General features: G+C 37.7%; 1 protein-coding gene across 8 annotated transcripts in view; it reads right to left on the reverse strand.

Annotated features, from left to right (window-relative positions):
- The window catches only part of Erbb2ip (erbb2 interacting protein), a gene marked incomplete at its 5' end in the record, with an annotated part of 105,529 nt that overhangs the window by 56,095 nt on the left and 28,823 nt on the right, over positions 1–20,611 (reverse strand). For 7 of the 8 annotated variants that reach the window (XM_013518429.1, XM_013518427.1, XM_013518432.1 and 4 more), the window contains 4 exon segments: positions 589–667; positions 7,371–7,488; positions 10,463–10,660; positions 17,303–17,350. In XM_013518429.1, coding sequence (XP_013373883.1) covers positions 589–667; positions 7,371–7,488; positions 10,463–10,651 — 386 coding nt within the window. 8 annotated transcript variants of the gene reach the window in all.

Raw genomic sequence — 20,611 nt, forward strand, 5'->3', positions numbered from 1 at the left:
TCAACAACACAAGGCACCAGAGGTGTTGAAGCAGGATCCACGTCTATTTGAGAGCACAAAGTTGTGACTTGAATTTTCCTACCAACCGTGTTGATATTGATATGCAAAGATGAAGGAAAGGAAGGAAGGAAGGAAGGAAGGAAGGAAGGAAGGAAGGAAACGAATTTAAAGGGCTTGGATTTTAGCTCAGTGTCAAGGCTCTGGGCTTAATCCAAAAAAAAAAAAAAAAAAAAAAAAAAAAATTCCTCTTAATTTTCAATTTTATATTTGTAACATAGGGGATTAGAAGCATTTTTAAAAGGTTTTTAAAATTATTTTTAAATTATTTGTCATCTTTACTGAAGTTTGATTGACTGATTATTTTGTGGTACTGGGGATGGAACTCAGGGCCTCATGCATGCTAGGCAAGCACACTACCACTGAGGTACACATCTAGTCCAAAGGTTCCCTTCTAATTCTACAAGTCAGTTCTTTGAATAGCTTACAAATGATACAAATTCCTCACTAAAATATGTAAAGTAGTATTCTACTGCTGCTTTACAACTGTTTTATTCAGAAAAGTAATTTACAATTCAACTGAGAACTTACTTAGAAATAGGGTTTACACTGGCTTCCACAACTGTCAAGACTTTGCAGTTTTTTATATTTTCTGGGAACTCCTGTATTCCTAGAAAACAAAAAGTGACCAAATTAAAAGAATGGCAAAAAGATGTACCAATTATAATCACAGTATACCCTGCAGATTCAGAAAGTAACTTACCAATAGCAGGAACTAGAAAATTAACACCACCACACCAAACTAAACAGAACTCACAACAATTTCTCATTTCTATTTTATCTTTTTGTCTCTGTAACTACTAATGACTTTGGTTTACCTTCTTTTCGTGTTTTAGCTCTTCTGAAAGTCAGGATCTTCTCTATGATGATAAACTCACAAATGCAGGACCTTTAACATTCTGCTTCTCTCGCATAAAAAGGGTTGCTTTAAAAAACAATTTTAAAATGATGGGCTCCAGCCTGAGCCAGCCCCCAATCTACATTAACTAACAAAGCTAAAAACAAAGCTACTAACAGAAGTGGTAGAAAATCTGTATCAGATATTCCCAGAAACATGCCTGAAGCCAGTACTGACTACCAATAATTAACACTTTTTCTTTCCTATCCCTTTCTTTTTTGCCAGTTTGTTTCACATTCTCTTTCTCAGGGAAAGTTTTTTCTTCATATAATCCAGTGGAATGCTCACATATAAGAATGCAGTGATTTTTGCACACTATGACGTACATATTCAAGAAATCTACTAGACATTTCAGCTTTTAAGTGTCCATCTAGACAACACTTTCCAAACCAGTAAGGCAAAGGATTTTTTTTTTTAAATTTCCAATCTGCCGTAGCCCAATACATTTGCAAACTGTCATGTAATTATTGTAAAAATGTCAAATTTTGGTAAAAGATTCTAAAGACATAGTCATATCCTAAACTTATCACAGCAAAAATATAGTAAGAATTTATTGAATTAGCACCAGTCCAGAGATCAACTTTAAGTAGTATTGTTCTAATTAGACTAAAAAATGCTAGTAACGTTTAAAAAAATTCCAAGAATAATTTATGGAAAAAGACCCCATCTCCTTCCCATTAACATGATCACCTAATAGAGTTGTTTATAAAGAGTTATTTAAGAACCTTTCAACTCCACTACTAGATGCAACTTTACCACTATGCTGCATACAGAAACGAAAACTGAAGGGTACAAAATTACCAACTAGTTAATACCACACTAATAACCATTGTGGTCAAAATTCACCAAAAGGCTGGGTGTGCAGCTATGTGGTACAGTAAGTATATGCTTAAACATGGACAAATCCTTAAGACCAAAAGCAAAACCAAAAACACCACAAAAAGTCCACCAATGGATGCCAAAGTTATTGGGTAAAAAATATGATGATTAAACAGGCTATTAGTACAGTCTCAAGGATCTTTCCAAAAAAATAGTTTTCAATTAAAGGAAAAATTAAAATAATTTGGCAGGCACTTACTTTAACAAAATCCTTAAAAATCAGCATTATTGTAGTTTTTATTTTGTTTAGGCTCCTCAAACTCAACATACCTCATATGGAAGTTATCTATCTTGTACACACCAAAATACATCAAGTAGGAGACATTACGCTATAAATTATGATCATTAAAGATAAGGTCCTCTTCAGGAGAAGTTAAAAAAGTTAAAATGTAGTAAGAAAAACAAGTATTTTCAGCACTTTGGTTTCTTCCTACTCCAACAGTATTCTTTCTCACTATTTTGTATACCTTTTTACTATTCTTCCAGATCTGCTAATATTAAAGTATAAACAAGACTCACTCTTTGGGCTTCCGCTTTTTCATATTCATGCCCTTGGTGAATACATCTAGTCTCTGGCTTTAAGTATCCCAAATATGTATCTTGTTATAGTTAATACATTGTATCAACTTGAGCAGTCTAGAGAAACTTAAACTAAGTAATTCAGCAGTTCTACATCCTGGGGTGAAAAGGACATGCCCCTATAGTTCTAGGATGTTGCCCCTGTGCCATGCCACCCTGCCTTGGAGCCAGCTGATTATGGACTGAAACCTCCACAAACTGTGAACTAAATAAACCCTTCCTTCCTTAATTTTGGGTGTCCAGTATTTTGTCTCAGTAAGGAGAGAAAAGTAACCAAGACATACCTCCAGCAGTTTTTTTCCCTTAACTGAATTCCACTGCCCTTATATCTCAAAAAACTGAAGTCCTGGCTTATTCCACTAAAAAATTACAGACCCCACAGATTTTTCCACCTCAGCTGATAGTAATCTTATCCTTCCAGTTGTATGACAAAAATAACCGGTCATCCTTGACACTTTTCTCAGATTCCACACTCAATCCACTATGAAATGCTGTGGATTCCACCTTCAAGTATATCCAGAATCTGTCCAGATCTCACTATTTCTAACACCATCACTTCAGGTACTGAAATAGCACCTGAACTTGGTTTTGAATCCATATCCCTACAGACTCTTTCTTCAGCCAGACTAAACCTAACCACAAGCCACATCATGCTCTGAATGATCTACCCAAAACTTTCCAAGTAACTATTTTCTTCAGAATAAATATCAAAGTGTCTACAAATGCCTACAAGGCAATCCATGATCTGCTCCTTCAAACCCCGACCTCCGTCCTCTAGTCCTGTCACTTTCCCATCTTGGTATTTAGCTACCTTGCAATCCTCACACATGCTATGGAAACTCGCACCCTACAAACATTTTCCATTAGCTGTTCCCTTTCTGGTACACACTTCACAACCTACATGGCAAACTTCCTTACCTCCTCAAACTCCTGCTCAACTACTTTCTCAAGGAGGCTTTACCTCACTCAACACTTGTGTTGGCTAGTGTATCTTTCTTTTCCATCACTGGCTTAAATATCTGACAGCCAATAATTAAAGAGGACAGGTTTAGTTTTGGCTCAGTTTATAGTATATGGCTGGCTGGATCTCAGGCAGAAATGCCACAGAGGAAGGGCCATGGCAGAGAAAAGCAGCACAACTCACGAAAATCAGAAAGCAAAGAGAACAAAATGAAAATGTAATGGTTGACTGATTGTGTTAACTTAAGTTTAGAACCTTAACTAAGCTCAGCAATTCTACACCCTAGGGTGTAGAGGATCTGCCTAGGGTGTTTCCCGGGCCTGAATGGTATAAAGGGAAATGAGGAAGGACAGACTTGCTTCTGTTCTTTGGAGGAGCTCCAGTCTTTGCCTTCAACTTAGATGTCATCTCCTGGCTTCTAGTGCAGTGTTTGGCTTCCACCTCAAATCCTTCAGTCTTCCACCACAGACCCATCAGCCTCCTCCTTCAGATTTGCACAGGACACTGCACTGAGCTCCAGATCTTGGACTGAATCTTTCCGTCTCCAACATGCAGACACCCTCTGCACTCTACCTCATCCAACTCTGTGGGTGACCATCGTAAGCCAATCTTCTGATTTCTTAAATATTTGCATATCTTGGGTTATATCTGTCTCTAGTAAAATAGTGAGTGATACAAAAGAGGACAATATATACTTCCAGGTCATGTCCCCACTGACCCAATTCCTCTCATCAGTCCTCACTTCTCTTTTGTTTTTGGAAAAAATGAACAATATATTTCCAAAGAAAAATGATTACAGCAGAACTAGTACAAGAATTATTCTTACTACACAGACAATTTGGAGACACTACCTTGTAACAGGCATACTCAGTTAAGATTAATCCACTGATGAGGAGAGAGCATCATGATCCCATCACTTCCTGAAAGCCCCACTTTTGAATACTTGAGACTACTGGGGATGTTTTGGAGATAAACTGTAACACAGCTAGTCTACAAAGATGGCTCCTGTTGTTCTTATAAAGAACATGGACATAAATTTTATCACAACCTACTTTTTAATTCTCTAACAATTTCAACTGTTTCCTTTTCATTTTCACTTAACTATAACAGTCTTCTTTCTGTGGTTTATTTTTTGTAAGACTGTCTAGCAAACAAAATGAAGCACTAGATATTATAAAACATAACTATCTTCACACCTTCCTCACTAGAAAAGAACTCTTTAATTCTGATAAACTAAAAATAATTCCTCATCCCTTCAAACTGGCCTGATAATTTTAGCTAGCCCTTGGTCCTGCTACAAATTAGCCTGGCATTCAAAGGGAGACCTTGGGGTTATGGTGAACTAACTATTTCACAATCATCAGCATCAGACTAGGCCATTCTGTCAATATGACATTCGAAGACCAGGAAAAAAAATTCTAATCATTTTTTAACAAAGCCAAAACATGACCACTGTCTAAGCCAAAACACTCCAAACATCCTTGTCTTTCAACTAAAATGATTACTGTATCTTAACAAATAATAGTTTTGGCCTTTTTCTAATCTGTTCTTTCTATAAAGATTTAAGATATCTAATCATAGAATTCCCCTGCTTCACAGCATCTCTCCTAAACAAACTTACCATATTTTCTTAAATCTAACCCAAAATTACCAAATGTCCAAGTCCTGTAAGTTTAAAAAAAAAAAACCATAACCCAAGATTCACAGGAATTCCCACCTATGGGTTTTTGCTCATTGCAAAAAGTAATAAACTCAAATTGTTGGACTCAACTTTAACAATGAGTTTCTCTGGTCTTTGCCTGGAGGGCATAAACTCCCCAGTGTCCTAATTGTTGAATTTAAACTAACAGTACCTTACTGCTTCTGCACTGAAAGACCATGACAACAAATAGGACAGAACACTGAGTCCTAGTCAAAACAGTCTAACCCAGGAATTAAAAAAGTCAAATGATTAGCTGTCAGAGGATGATAGATGTATGACCCAGGTCAGATGTAACACAATGAAGGCGGACAGTAAAGCCCAATGGTTGCACGCCTCAGTTAAAGTCTATATTTATTAAAAAAACTTCACAGTATCCACTGATAATGAGTCAAAACATTCAGTTTCAGGTCAATTTACAACATGACTGTGCTCAGTGCTCACTATAAAGCAAATCGTAGTTTTAGCAATTTAAACTGTTAAGAGCAAACACGGTGACTTCCCCAGCCACATGTAATACTCTCTTAATCAATATAACCTCTTTTAATTTTAAAGAGAAAAAGCTTTTTCACCAGTTTATCCCAGGTTCAAAGATTTGCTTTCGCCCCAAGCTTTCTATTTACTCTTCCTTAAAAGGAAAGGCCAGTTGGGTATGGTGGCACACACTTGTAATCCCAGCACTCAAGAGGCTGAGGTATGTGGATCGCTGCTGAGTTCAAGGCCAACCTGTACTACACAGTGAGATCCTGCTCAAAAAAAAACTAATAACAAGGGAAAAGGGCCCACAGCACTCTGGAGCATGGGAGTTGTCTGGACAATTTTTTTTTTTTTTATTGCAACCCCAAAAGCACAGGCAAGAAAAGCAAAGATAGTCAAATAGATTACGTACAACTAAAAACCTAAAAAACTCCTCACAACCAAGCAAAAGAATAAAGGAACAACCTTCTGAATGGGAGAAAAATGTTCATAAGCTGTTACCTGTTAATATCTAAAATATAAGGACATCAAACAGCAAAAAAACTAGATTGTAAAATGGATAAAGTATCTGAATGGGTATTTCTCAAAAGAAGACAGACAAAAGTTATATAAAAAAGTTCAACATGGCTAATCATCATAAAAATGTAAATTAAGTATAATAGCACAGTGAACCTGTTAGAATGTCAACAGAGGGAAGCAGGTACAGCTCAAGGGTAGAGTACTTGCCTAGCATCCCTGAAGCCCTGGGTTCAATCCTCAGCAAAGCCATTGAAGGACAGGGGCTGAGGGGAGGGAAAAGGGAAAGGTACAAGGAAAAAGAAGGAAGGAGAGAGAAAAGAGGAGAGGACAGAGGAGAGAGAGAGAGGGAGCAGGAGGGTAAGGAAGCTAAAAATAACAAGTGTGGGTAAGGATATAGAGAAAAGGGAATCCTTAGACACCATTGGTGAAATTGAATTAGTATACTCATTACAGAAAATAATATGGAGGTACCTTTTTTAAAAGTGAACAACAGAACTACCATATGACCCAACAATCTCACTACTGGGTACATATCCAAAAGAAATTAAATCAACTAAGAAGCATCTAGGGGCTGTGGATGTAGCTCAGTGATAGAACACTTGTCTAATATGTGCAAGGACCTAGATTCAAAATAAGAAAATCCTGTCATCTGTGACAACATGTATGATTCTAGAAGATATTATGTTATGCAATGTAAGCCAGAAACTAAAGGACAAATATTACATAATCTCATTTACGTATACAATCTTCAGAAGGCAAACTCATAAAAGCAGGGAGTAAAACAGTAATTAAGGGGAAGGGGGTTGGAGGACTGGGATATTTTCATCAAACAGTACAAAATTTGGGTTAGACTAGAAGAACAAGTTCAAGACATTTACTATACCACTTGATGACTGCAGTTCAAAATGGATTTTTAAAAAAAGTTAAGACTTATTTTTCATCTGCTTTAAACTATCATAGATTTTAGATTTACACAAATTCCAAGCCAAACACACCTGTAATCCCAGCACTCAGGAGGCTGAGGCAAGGAGGATCATTGCGGGTTTGAGACCAGCCTGGGCTACAAAGTGAGCTGAAGGCCAGCAAGAACTGTACAGCAAAACCCTGCCTCAAAAAAAAAAATTCCAAGCCAAGACTGTAACACTAAAAAGTCTTTAAATTTATGTAAAATAAATGTACTCTCAGATAAAGCTAATATAATACACTATAATTTGACTTTAATCAAATTTTTATTTATAAAAACAAAAGAAATCTTACTTAAACATGTTTCCAAGTACAAAACCTTTGCGGGGGGACCTTACCATTTTTGCTGACGTCCAGTTCCCTGAGATTAATAAGATTTGCAATGGACGCTGGTAACGCTGTTAAATCATTGTCTGGCAAACTCAGTTTGTGTAGAGACTGACAGTTAAAAAGTTGCTATTGACAAAAGAGAGGAAAGGATTTTGATTATTTTCAGCTTTTCTAAATATTTCATGTATTAACTTTTATATAAATTAATATTTTAGTCATATTTTAAAAATTGAGTTATACTACACACTGATACCAGGAAAGATATTTCAATATTCTGATGTCATTCTAGAGCAGAATATATCTGAATCATTTCAAATGATTTACATCTTCATATTTCTGATAAGCAAAACCCACTCAGAGTAAGTACATGGTCACACTACCTGTTGAGGTAGTAAAAAAATAAGTGGGTAGCTGGGTATACGGCACATGCCTGTAATCTCTGTTCTCTTGGAGGCTGAGCTACGAGGATTACAAGCTTGAACCTACTGTGGTCAATTTAGCAAGATCCTGTCTCAAAGATTAAAAAAAAATGAAAAGAGAACTGGGGATATAGTTTAGTGTAAAGGTCCTAGGTTCAATCAACAGTAATAGAAAAAGAAAAAGTGGTCATTAAATACGATAAGCTCTGGAGTTTACCTTTCATGCAATCTTATTCCAAAATGAAAGCCATATTTAAGAACAACATTTTTCCAAAAATATAAAATTGATAGGTAACAGTCAGATAAATGACGGAGTTATTTGCACTATTAGAGCAAGCCTCTCTCTTTTCAACACGATTGAGACCCTACTGGTTGTGAATAGGGAAAAGTGATGACTAGGTCCTTCCACCTCCTCTATTAGAACTGGCCACTTTCTTATTACATTACATGCCCAAGAACAACACACAACAAAGAACAGTAAACTATAAAGCACCCTACCATAATCTATGCATATAATTCATAAACATGTAAATGATAACCTTTAATATTTATCCATAGCCATTATAGGTTTATAAAATTATCCAGGACAGCTGTAGCTTTCCAAAGGATTTTACTAGTGGTCAGCAGAAAATAGCCTTTGTACACTCCCATTTAGCATGTTTACACACATAAAAATCTGAAACATGAAACATATTATGAAACATATTCATGAAACATTTTATGGTTGGAATTGCCAGATTAAACACAAGATGTCCAATTAAATATGAACTTCAGCTGAATAATAAGTAATTTTAGTATATCATGTATATTGCACAAAACATAATTAAAAATATTTCTCATTCAGGTGAAAATTTTTATTTACCTACATGTGCAAAAATTTTGTTTTTCAAAACTCACAGTCCAGGGGCTGGGGATTTAGCTCAGCGGCAAAGCGCCTGCCTGGCAAGCGCAAGGTCGTGAGTTCGGTTCCTGGTACCGGAGAAAAACCAAAACCAAAAAAACAACAACAAAACTCACAGTCCAAACTACAGTTTATTTTTCAAAGTGCTGACTATACATGCTAAACTATTTTATGAGCCATCAATGAGTCTCTGTGGCTCAGCATCAAAGTTTGCTGTTTGAGTGGCTTAAAAGTGACTGCAGTTTTTGCATGAAACCTAGGAAATGGTATACAGAATGATGAGAGGAAAAGAAAAAACACACTAAAAAAAATTAGTAAAGAAACAAGGTAATAATTTGAGAGTATTTCATAGTAATAAACATTTTCCTCCCAGCAGTTAGTAGATCTTTAAGGTCTTTAAGACCAGATCTGTAGGTCTTCCAAAACCATTCCAAACAAATTATAAAATCAGAGAAACAACACAACATTTTAAAAGTTGTTTAGATTGGTTTGGCACCACCCTAATCCCGGTAGCCTTCATACAATACAAGGAACAGAAAGAGACTTATCTTCCCCCTCGTTGCTTTGCTACCTTCTGCCCATCATGTACCATTTCTCCTCTGCAATTCCTGCCTGCCATGCTACCCTGCCCTGGGGCCAGCCAGATTATGGACTGAAACCTCTACAAACTGTGAGCGAAATAAATCTTTCCTCCTTTAACTTTTTTTTTTTTTTTTTTTTTTTGGTATCAGCATCAAACTCAGGACCTTGCACTTACCAAGCAGGCACTGTGCCACTAAGTTATGTCCCCGGCCTTCCTTTAACTTTGGGTGTTGGGTATTTTTGTCTCACCAAGGACAAAAGTAACTAAGATGGGTGTGGCAAAACTGGCTGGGGAAGTAGGCCTGATCTGTTAATTACAAGATCTTGGACACATGCACAGAACAATTCCCAAGCCCTGCAAGTGGACTTCTTGCAAGAACTCAAGCAGGTTTTCAATAGGACAGCCTAGACCTTACATGAGGTATGGGATGCCAGCACCACCTCTGAGGACCCAGTTCTTGCAGGTTTCCCCAAAATCTGAACAGTTCAAAAGGGCACAGATGCCAAGAAGAGCTCACTATGCTGCATTTCCTAATGATAGGCCACCCTGCTTTCGCCAAGGTGTCCTTTATTGCTTTTTTTCCTTTTATTCAGCCCAAGCTTGCTCTGCAGAGCCAGTTTTTTCCTCACTCTTCATTTTCACATTCTTGAATAAACTTCGTTACTTGCTCGTTTTGTTTAATTCTTCGTTGAGGACAAGAAGAACCTGGACTCTAACTCCGGAGGGAAAGGCAAGCAACCCAGATCCCAGTAACATTTAGTTGGTGAGGCACTTTTAGAAGCAGACTATCCTAACAGAAGGAGCATCACCTTGAGTTCAAGGCTAGTCTGGGCTACATGGTGAGTTCAAGGACAGCCTGAACTACATACATAGCAAGACTGTATCTCAAAAAGACTAAAAACAAAACAAACAAAAAGAGGTATGAATTAGAATTCAAGAACAGTAATAATCTCAATTGGCCTACATACATTCAGGTACAACTGAACTGAAAAATGGAAGCAACACATATCCACATATTAACAAACTGTGCAGGCAGGCATGGTGGCACACGCCTGTAATCCTAGCACTCAGGAGGCTGAGACAGGAGGATTGCTGAGTTTGAGGACAGCCTGGGCTACAAAGTGAGTTCAAGGCCAGCCTGAACTGCACAGTGAAATCCTGTCTCAAAACACACAAAGTAAGACAATATTAACATACCTTTGGAAGTTCCTCAATCTGATTAGCATCTAAATAGAGCTCCTCCAAAGTTTTTTCAAATGTAAAAATCTCTTTGGGAACCTGTTCCAAACTGCAGTGAGAGTAATCCAAAGTAGTGACAGTCTCCTCTTCCCCTCGTAGACAGCGACAGGGTACCAACCGCACAAACAAACTTCGTTTTGTAGTCATTTTTAGATACTGTAATATTCAAACAAAAACAAATTTAATTGAAACATACATATCGATTTTTCAGAACAAATTATTCTGATTCATTTATACAAATTCACATTCCAAAGATACACATCTCCCCTGGCTACACACATCCAGTGGAATCCATTTAACATTGCTTTAGTATCCACATTTTTATCTCATGGATTTTGTATTAAACTCAAACTTCTGTACTTCATAAAATAATCCACAAAATAACCATTTATATGCTTCTACAGAAACTTGTTTTGAGGCAGGGTCTCACTACGTAGTTCAGGTTGCTTAATCTTGCCTTGTGCTGGGATCACAGGTGTGTACCACCAAGCCTAGCCTGCTTTCATGGTTCTCAAAAACGCTTTAACACAACAAAGATTTTTCTTTTATTTTTGGCTCTAAGAGTGCCTCAAAACTATTAAAATACCAAAAGATCTTCACTACTGACTTTTTGGAGATTTTGAAAACAAAAAATGTGTGTGTGTATTGAGGCAGTCTATAATCCCAACACCCTGGAAGACTAAAGCAAGAGGATTATGAACACAAGCCAAGACTAGGCAGACTATTACGGCTTGTACCTAGACGTCCTCCTATAGCCTCACGCACTCACTGGGGGGGAGAGGGGGTTTAGAAATGGCTGGATCAAGGGTGTACGAATACAGACTAAGGGTTGTGTGGTAACTGGATCAGTCTACTGGTTAGACTGACATAGTTCTGGGTGTAGCTGATCAGATTTATTGAAGGTGGAGCCGCACCCTGGATACAGGTGGTGCCAACCAGTGGGCCTGCAGCCTGGGTGGAATATAAAGGTAGACAGGGAAGGGCAGGCTCAATGCTGCTTTATTGCCTGCCGTGCCCTTCTGTCATGTAAGCACTGCCCTGGAGGCAGCTGATTATGGACTGAAACCTCTGCAAACCGTGAGCTATAATAAACCTTTCTTCCTTTAACTTGAGGGTGCCGAATGTTTTGTTCCAGCAATGAAAAAGTAAGAAAGACAGCAGCTAAGCAAGAACCTGTCTCAAAATTTTAAAAAAGGGCTGGGAATATAATTCATTGAGAAAATCCTAGGTTCAATCCCCAATACTACAGGAAAAAAACCAAGATCCTATCTAGGGTTGGGAGTAGAGTTTAGTAGTAGAGCACCTGGCTACTATATGTGAGGCCTGTGTTTGAATGAGGAAGAGGGAGTGTCCATCTAAAAATCTTTGTCAAAAAAAATATACAATAAAGTTACTGAATAATTGGTAACAAACTGCATTTACATAAAGGCATATTTTACCAACAGGAATAAATAAATAATTCAACAAGTACAAAAAATTAACTGCTAAAGGGGAATTTAGCTTATTTTGTGGACTTATGAGATCGTTTTTTAAATTCTACCAAAAAAATAGAAAATTTCTTGTTCTAGATAGCAAGTTAGGAGCATAGTTAAAAAAAAAAAAAAAAAAAATACAAGGGCCAGGGATACAGCTCAAGCAGCACAGTGCCTGCCTGGCAAGCACAAGGTCCTGGGTTCAACTCCCAGTACCCCGAAAAAAAACAGATACAAAAGATTTGTTCTGTCCTATATGGTGGCTGCTAGACACTTGGGGCTATTTAAACTCAGTATTAAACTAAATAAAAATCAAATGCAATTTCTTGGTTACATTAGCTCTATTTTTAAGTGCTCAATAGTCACTGGTAACAAGTCATTACCACAATATACCAAACAGATACAAAACACTTCCATCAGTGTAGTAAATTCTATTACTCAGTGCTGGTTCAATGTCTCCAATTATGATTCTGGCATACCATAGTTTAATTACTATATATTTATACTTATTTAATTTAGTAGTACCTAAGCACTTGGAAAGTATCACCTAAAAATTCGTTTCCCAGAAGTGATTCTGAATTTGGGAATATAATGCCTAATAATAAAAGACATGTATTGTTATTCCCAACTATATGTGACTTAAAAGAGTGTATTTATTTTAGTTGTGATACAGGAAACTTAAGGAATAAAGCAATTCATAGGGTAAAATACTTGTTAAAATCAAAACAACTTCCAAGAATTTTCTATAAAGCTAATCATGTTGCAAACAGACAGTAACAGCAGAACTTCTTAGAAAGGACTGTGAATTCAGAAAAGGAAGATTAAATGAATCCATGGCTCTTGGAGGCTGCAGTTTTCAAATCAAAGGAAATCTGTCCACGGCTACAATCTATGAAGAGCTCAGATTAAATCCAATATTTTATTTGTTTTTTGAAACTTGGTTTCCCTATACTGCCCAAGCTTAAATTTCTAGGTTCAAGTGATTCTCCTGTCTCAGCCTCCATGGTAAATGAGACTGCAAGCATGCCCACCTCTGAGACTTCAAATTAAATTTAATGGGCTCAGAGTCAATAAAAATGGACCCTAGTTTTATATAAGTCTGTAGATGGAAATTATACAGAATAAAAACTACTAATTAGAAAAAAATTTTTTAAAAGAGCGTTTTCAGCCAGGTGTGGTGGTGCATGCCTGTAATCCCAGCTCTCGGGAGGCTGAGGCAGGAGGATCATTGCTACAAAGTGAGCTCAGGGTCAGCCTAAACTGTATAGTGAGACCCTATCTCAAAAAGACAAAAAAAAATTAAAAAGCCTTCTCAATCCTCGAAGAGAGAGGGATAAATTAGTAATAATAGTAAATGGGTAAAAATACACACAGAGACCCTCCTTTACACAATAATACAGCCAGGTGTGGTAACACATGCCTGTAATCCCAGCACCCAGGAGGCTAAGGTAGGAGAATTACTGGGAGTTCGAGGCCAGCCTAGGCTGCAAAGTTAGTTCAAAGGCCAGCCTGAGCTGCATAGTGAAACCCTGTCTCAAAAAGACAAAATAAAACACAATAATACAAAGAAATAATCAATAGGGAGAAAGCCTATTCTGGTCTAACAGGGCCTTGTTACATAGTTTACACTCGCCTTGAACTCATTATGTAGCCCAGGCTGCCCCTGAACTTGTGCAATCTTCCTACCTTCCTGCCTCCTGAGTGCCTGAATTATAGGCCTGCACCACAATGCTCAGTCTAGGAATTTTTCTTTGACTCCATTTTTAAAAATTTTTCTACTTTTTAATTATTTTTATATTTCCTTCATGAAGCTTTTAGAGTATGGGATTTTCTCTCCTCTTTTAGTTTCTTTTCTCTTTTCCCCTTTCAACTTTTTTTCTCTTCCTTACCTTTATTTCCTGTATTTTGCTCTCTGTTTAGCTTTTTTCTTCTTTCTCTTGTTTGTTTTTCCTATAACTGTTCTCTAACACTTAATATCCTTCATACTCCTCAACAGGACCCTCTGACTCACTTTTCTTCTTCTTCTCATATCCCATAGATTAATTTTTCCAATTTCGCTTTTTTCATTTCCAGGTTCCTCACCCTCTTTACTAGTATACTATTAAGCACTGAGTAGATAGATAGATAGGTAACTTTACACTGTGCCAGTTGAATACTGTCTATTGTTATTAGAGGTAAAGTTGTTCAAATTAGTAGATATTTACTGTAGGTTAATATTTGGTCTGTCTTTGTATTCATTCTATAATTACAGATCTCTTCTATAGTTAAAGGTGGTGTACAGATTCTAAGGGTTTTTTGACAGTTGTTGATGCTAAAATTGATGCCAATTTTATCATTATAGCCAAGGTCACAAGCAGGTGCTATTAACTAGTTTTCTTAGGATGTCAATACCTGGTGACTTGGGGTTATTACCAATATACTGTGGCGCCTTCTTGGAAAACTAAGTACTGGGCCAAATACACTGCAATCTCCCATTGCAAGTAAACAGAGGTGGTTGGATTCTGGGACAGAGGCAAAGGCCCACAACCACACCCAAACAGCATAATGAAAAGTGGACATTAATGAAAACCGTTTCCCTATTAGAAACAAAGCTTTCCACTATAATCAACCTATAAGCCTTAACGTAAAAATAAACAATAAAACATAGAAACACAGGAGGAAAAGCCCCCCCCCCAAAAAAAATGCTTCCAAACACTCTCAATTCCCCCAAAGATGATCCATGGGTTATTGAAGAGGAGAAAAATGAAAAGCCACATGCCAGAATTATTAAATGCTATCAGAGAGATAATAAAACAAGGCAAGACAGTATTTGGCAAGCTCACCAAAGATACAAGCAAACAGAAAATGGACCAAATAAAATGATTAGCAAGAATACAGAAAATACTAATAAAGCTAAGAGAGTGAACCACAATGATGTAAAACATGAATGACCAGCATAGAAACAAACTACAGTTCACAAAAAGGCTCCAAATAGAAATTCAGAAGACAAAAACTTCTATCAAAACTATGGGAACAGAAGTGATCAATATGAGGACACAGTCTCAAACAGAAGAAAGAGCTATGTTGGTAACCAATTAATGAAATACCTTAGATTTTTTTTTTTTTTTTTTGGTTTTTCTCTGGTACCAGGAACCGAACTCACGACCTTGCGCTTGCCAGGCAGGCACTTTTTGCCGCTGAGCTAAATCCCCAGCCCCTGAAATACCTTAGATAACCACTCCTGTTCAACATAAAGTAGTTCTTGAAATTATGAGCAAGAGCAGTGAGGCAAGAGAAAGAAGTAAAAGAGATATGTATAAAAAACAAAGCAAGTTATCATTAGGCAAATGACATGATCCTCTACATAGAAGATCCAAAATATTCCATCAAAGACTGTTAGAATTAAAAATCAAACTCAATAATGTAGCACAATATAAAATCAAAGCATAAAAGTCAACATCATTCTACACAACCAATAATTAACCTGAGAAAAAATTAGCAAAAAAACTACTATTCATAATAGCACCAAGAAAAATTAAATATTTAGGAATTAACCTAAGAAAGTGAAAGATCACTACAAGAAGAACTACAGTACTGTTAAAAAAAAAAATCAAAGAGGACATCAGAAAACAGAAAAACATCCCTGTTGCTGGATAGACAGAACCAATGTTGTCAAAAAGAACATACTTCTAAAATTGCTATACAGATTTACACAATCCATCAAAATACCTCCAGTATTCTTCACAGACATAAGAGAAAAATCCTAAAATTTATGTGTAACCAGTAGATACCCAGAATAGCAAAAGCAGTCCTAGCTGAACATGGAGGCACATACCTATAATCTCAGCACTCCGAAGGCTGAGGCAGGAAGATCACTCTGAGTTTGAGGCCAGCCTGGCCAGCCTGAACTGCATAGTAAGACCCTATATCAAAAAACAAAAGCAATCCTGAATAACATGAGCCAAACCGAGAGTTGTCATAATCCTGAACTTCAAGTTATATTACAAAGCTACAGTGATAAAGACAGCATGGTGATAAAAACAGACATAAGAATCAAAAGAACTATTAGACTAAAGGATGCAAATTCAGTTATTTGATCTTTGACAAACAGGCCAAAAACATACACTGGAGGAAAGATAATAGGTAAAACTCTTGAAGTCATAAGCACAGACAAGGACTTTCTGAACAAAACCCCAACTGTACAGGAAACAGAACTGAGAATCAACATATGGGATCACATCAAATTAAAAAGCTTCCATTCTACACAGCAAAAAAACACCCAACAGAGTAAAAAGAGACAATCTGCATAATGAGAAAAGATCTTAACAGCTATTCCTCTCTAGACTACAAAAGAAGTCAAGAAACATACTCCTGTAATAAAAGGCCCAATCAAAAACTGGCAAGTGAAACAAACAGACACTTTACAGAAGAAAAAGTACAAATGGTCAATAAACACATGAAGAAATGCTCAACATCAGTGGCCATTAGAGAAGTGCAAATTCACCAGATTCCACTGTACTCCAGAAAGAATGGCCATCATCAAGAAATCAAATAATAACAAATGCTGGCAAGACTGCAGGGGGGAAAAGGAACCATTCCTTCTATATTGTTGGTACTAATGCAAACTAGTATAATCACTATGGAAATCAGTATGGAAATTCCTCAAAAAACTGAAACTAGAAATTCCACTCAACCTAGCTATTCACCCCTTCTATGTATCTCCCCAAAAGAATTCAAGACAACATATTATAGTGATACATGTACACTCATGTTTATAGCAGCAAAAGATGGCATTTACACACAATGAAGTACTACTCTGCCATAAAGATAAACTTGAGTCATTTATAGGAAAATGGATGGACGAAATGAATCAGACACACATGCTTAAATATTACACGATTCCTCTCATATGAGAAACCCAAATTATAAATCAAAAGCAAAATAAAAACAGGGCATGGTGTTGCACAACTATAATCCCAGCACTCCGGAAGCTGAGGCAGGAAGAGCTCCACAGATCAAAGCCAGGCTAGACTGCATGGTAAGTTCAAGGTCAGCCTAAATTGCATACACATAATGAAACTCTGTCTCAGAAAAGAAAAATCAGAGCAAAATAAAAGATAATAGAAAGTAGGGAGATGGTTCTTTCTCAACAGGAAGGAAATCAACAGAAAGAGGGGGAGTTGAGGGGAAGGAGGTGGGCAGAAAAGGGATGAGAAAGGAATTAAGACGTGTTATGTCCAGGAAGCAACTCCACAGAAGGAATGTAAACATTATGTACTACAAACATGTGCTCCTAAAAATAAAATAAGCAGAAAACTTTCTAACAAAAAAAATGAAGGCTACTTACCACTGGGTTGAATTTATCTCCCTGATGTTTCTTAATTGAGTCAACATGCTATAGAAAGCAAAAAGAGAACTAAAGTTAATAAAAAAATGGATTTTTATAACTCTAAGGAAATCTCCTAATTCCTAACTTACATCAAATGCTAAAATGAAATTCTTAAAAATTGACCACTGTAAACTAAAAACTAGTCACAAGCAAATAGTCAAACCATAACACTCACTTCTTAAAATACACAGGCACATATGCTTACACGCATTTGCTAACATCTAGGTAAAATGCTGTTTGATAATATATTTGTAAACTACTGAAAGCCTTTATCACAAACAAATACTTTTCATTTTACTGAAAAATAATAAAATTTTTTCCATGTAATAAACACTAACCACCAATTACATGTAAATTTAGTAGTTTCTGATCAGTCTTTGGGACAAGCACTGTTAATTACTTATCAGATTTATTCCCACTTTTAAGAACTTTTACTCAGGGTAAAAATAGGCCTAACTAAAGGCCTAGCTTGGAACTTTCTAGGCCAGGAGGGAGAGACAAGGGAGAGGCAACATAGGTCTGCTTAGGAGGTGGAAAGGCAGCCAGTTCTGCGAAGACATCTGCTTTCCTGATAAACAGGAACAAATGGGCTGAGCCTGGTGGCACATGCCTGTATTCCCAGTGCTTGGGAGGCTGATACAACAGGATCCCAAGAGTTGGAGGCCAGCCTGGGCTACAAGGTGAATTCAAAGCCAGCCTGGACTGCACAGAGAAACTCTGTCTCAAAAAGACACACATACATACATACACACATACATAAGAACAAATGTTTTCCTTTTCTTGACCCTTCTTTCCCTTCCCCCTTCCCCCTCCCTTGTTCCCCTTCTCATTTGAATATTTTATTCCCATTTCCCAGTGTCTATTATACATTTTGGTCCTTATTTTTACTTTCCATTTCTCACACCAGAGACAATGCAGTATTTAAACATGTGAGTATGGTCTCAAGGTGCACCCATTTACCTAGAAATGTCTCCAATTTATCCTTCTTTATGGCAGAGTAGTACTCCATTGTATATAAAAACCACATCTTCTTTAGCCAGTCACCCATTAATGGGCATTTGGGCTGTCTTCAAGATTTAGCCATTACAAAACTGTGCCTCTATAAACATGGGTGTGCATATATCGCTGGGGTATGATGCTTTGAATTCGTTCAGGAGGATATCAAATAGGGGAATGGCTGGGACAAATGGGACCTCTCATCCTAGTTTTCTGAGAACTCTCCACACTGATTTCCACAGTGATTGCACCAGTCTACATGCCCATTAACAGTGGAGAAGGGTTCCTTTCTCTCCAGAGCACTGCCAGCATTTGTTACTGGTTGATTTCTCGATAACAGCCATTCTTTGTGAAGTGATATGAAATTTCAGCAGTGTTTTAATTCACATCTCTCAGGCTGGGGATATAGCTCAATGGCATAAGCGCCTACCTGGCAAGTGCAAGGTCCTGAGTTTGATTCCCAGTACAAAAAAAAAAAAAAATTGATGAGAAGACCATACTTTTGGGCTGGGGATATAGCTCAGTGGCATATGTGCCTGCCTGGCAAGCACAAAGTCCTGAGTTTGATTCCAGGTACCAAAAACAGTAAATGAAAAATGGTCATCAAGCAGAAGACTCAATATTATCAAAAATGGTAATTTTGGGGCCAGGGATATAGCTCAGTGGCATAAGCACCTGCCTGGCAAGCAGAAAGTCCTGAGTTTGATTCCCGGTACCAAAAAAAAGTTAAATGTACATCTCTCAAACGACCAGCGATGAACATTTTTTCATATTTATTTGTCATTTCTATGTCTTCATCTGAGAGGTGTCCATCCACTCTGGATGCCCACTTTTGCACTGGGTCTTTAAATTTGGTGGTGGTGGGGGGTGTCTGATTGTTTTTAGTTCCTATTGGGTTGTTTTGTTTTGTTTTGTTTTGTTTTTTGAGACAGGGTCTCACTATGCCGTTCAGGCTGGCCTTGAGCTCACTTTGTAGTTGAGGCTGGTCTCGAACTTGCAACAATCCTCCTGCCTCAGCCTCCCAAATTCTTTATTATTCTAGATATTAGTCCTTTGTCCGAGAAACAGCTGGCAAAAATTTTTCCCACTCTGTGGGTTGGACAACATTACTTCTAGTAGAGAGGCAAAACATTGGAGGGAATTCAGGGAACAGCAGGAGGCTGAGGACCAAGCCTAGACAGGAAGAGCCTGGAAAGATAGAGAAGGGAGATAAGAGAGGCAACAGGAAGAGCTAGGAAGGGAAGAGCAAAGGGCAGAGAGGCTTAGGGTGTGGCAGGGCGGGGTGGAGGGCAGAGGGCAGAGGGCAGAGGGCGGAGGGCAGAGGGCGGAGGGCAGAGGGCGGAGGGCAGAGGGCAGAGGGCAGAGGGCAGAGGGCAGAGGGCCAGGCAGGGGATGGGAGAAGGGCCAGGGGTGAAACGAAAGGGAAGAGAGGACAGGAAAGAGAGGGAGAGAAATAAATGGTTTCAAAAGCTTGTTCTACTTTGGTGGGAGTTGAAAAACAACAACATAAAGAATAATTTCTCAAAGATCTAGTAACATGCAGCATGCCAGTAGGAATAAGAACTGCAGCTTAACAGTGCAAACAAAAAGAATTTTTAAAAAGTTAAAAATCACTGTTTACCTAAATGTTTTATAATATTAATGACTTTCTATAAAAATATAAATTATAAAACTTGCTCAAGAAATAGAAAAGCATGCCAGATATGGTGGTGCACAGCTTTAATTCCAGCACTCTGTGAGGTGGAGGCTGAGGCAGGAGGATCGCTGCAAGTTCAGAAAGACCAGCCTGGGCTACACAGTGAACTCAAGGCCAACCTGAACTAAACAGCAAGACACTGTCAGCCTAAAAAAAAAAACAAACACACAATGAAATAGAAGACCATGGACAAAAGCATGGATGAAGTGTGTCAAAATTATTCCTTAAACACCTTGACACCACAGTGTTAAGTTAAATAAATCAGACACACAAGCTTAAATAATGCATGGTTTCTCTCATATGAGAAACCAAAATTACAAATAAACAGAAAAAAAAAACAGACAATAAGAAACATCTTTTGCAACTGGAAGGGGACCAAGAGATGGGAGGGAGGAGGGAAAGCAGATGAGAATTAAGATGGATTGTGTACATGCACCAACTCAAGAGGAATATACCCATGATGCACTGAAAACATGACTAATAAAATCTTAAAAAGGGGGCTGGGGATATAGCTCAGTGGCATAAGCACCTGCCTGGCAAGCACAATGTCCTGAGTTCGATTCCTGGTACGGGGG

This window comes from Chinchilla lanigera, unplaced genomic scaffold, assembly GCF_000276665.1.
Source record: "Chinchilla lanigera isolate Chin_1 unplaced genomic scaffold, ChiLan1.0 scaffold00045, whole genome shotgun sequence".
NCBI lineage: Eukaryota > Metazoa > Chordata > Mammalia > Rodentia > Chinchillidae > Chinchilla > Chinchilla lanigera.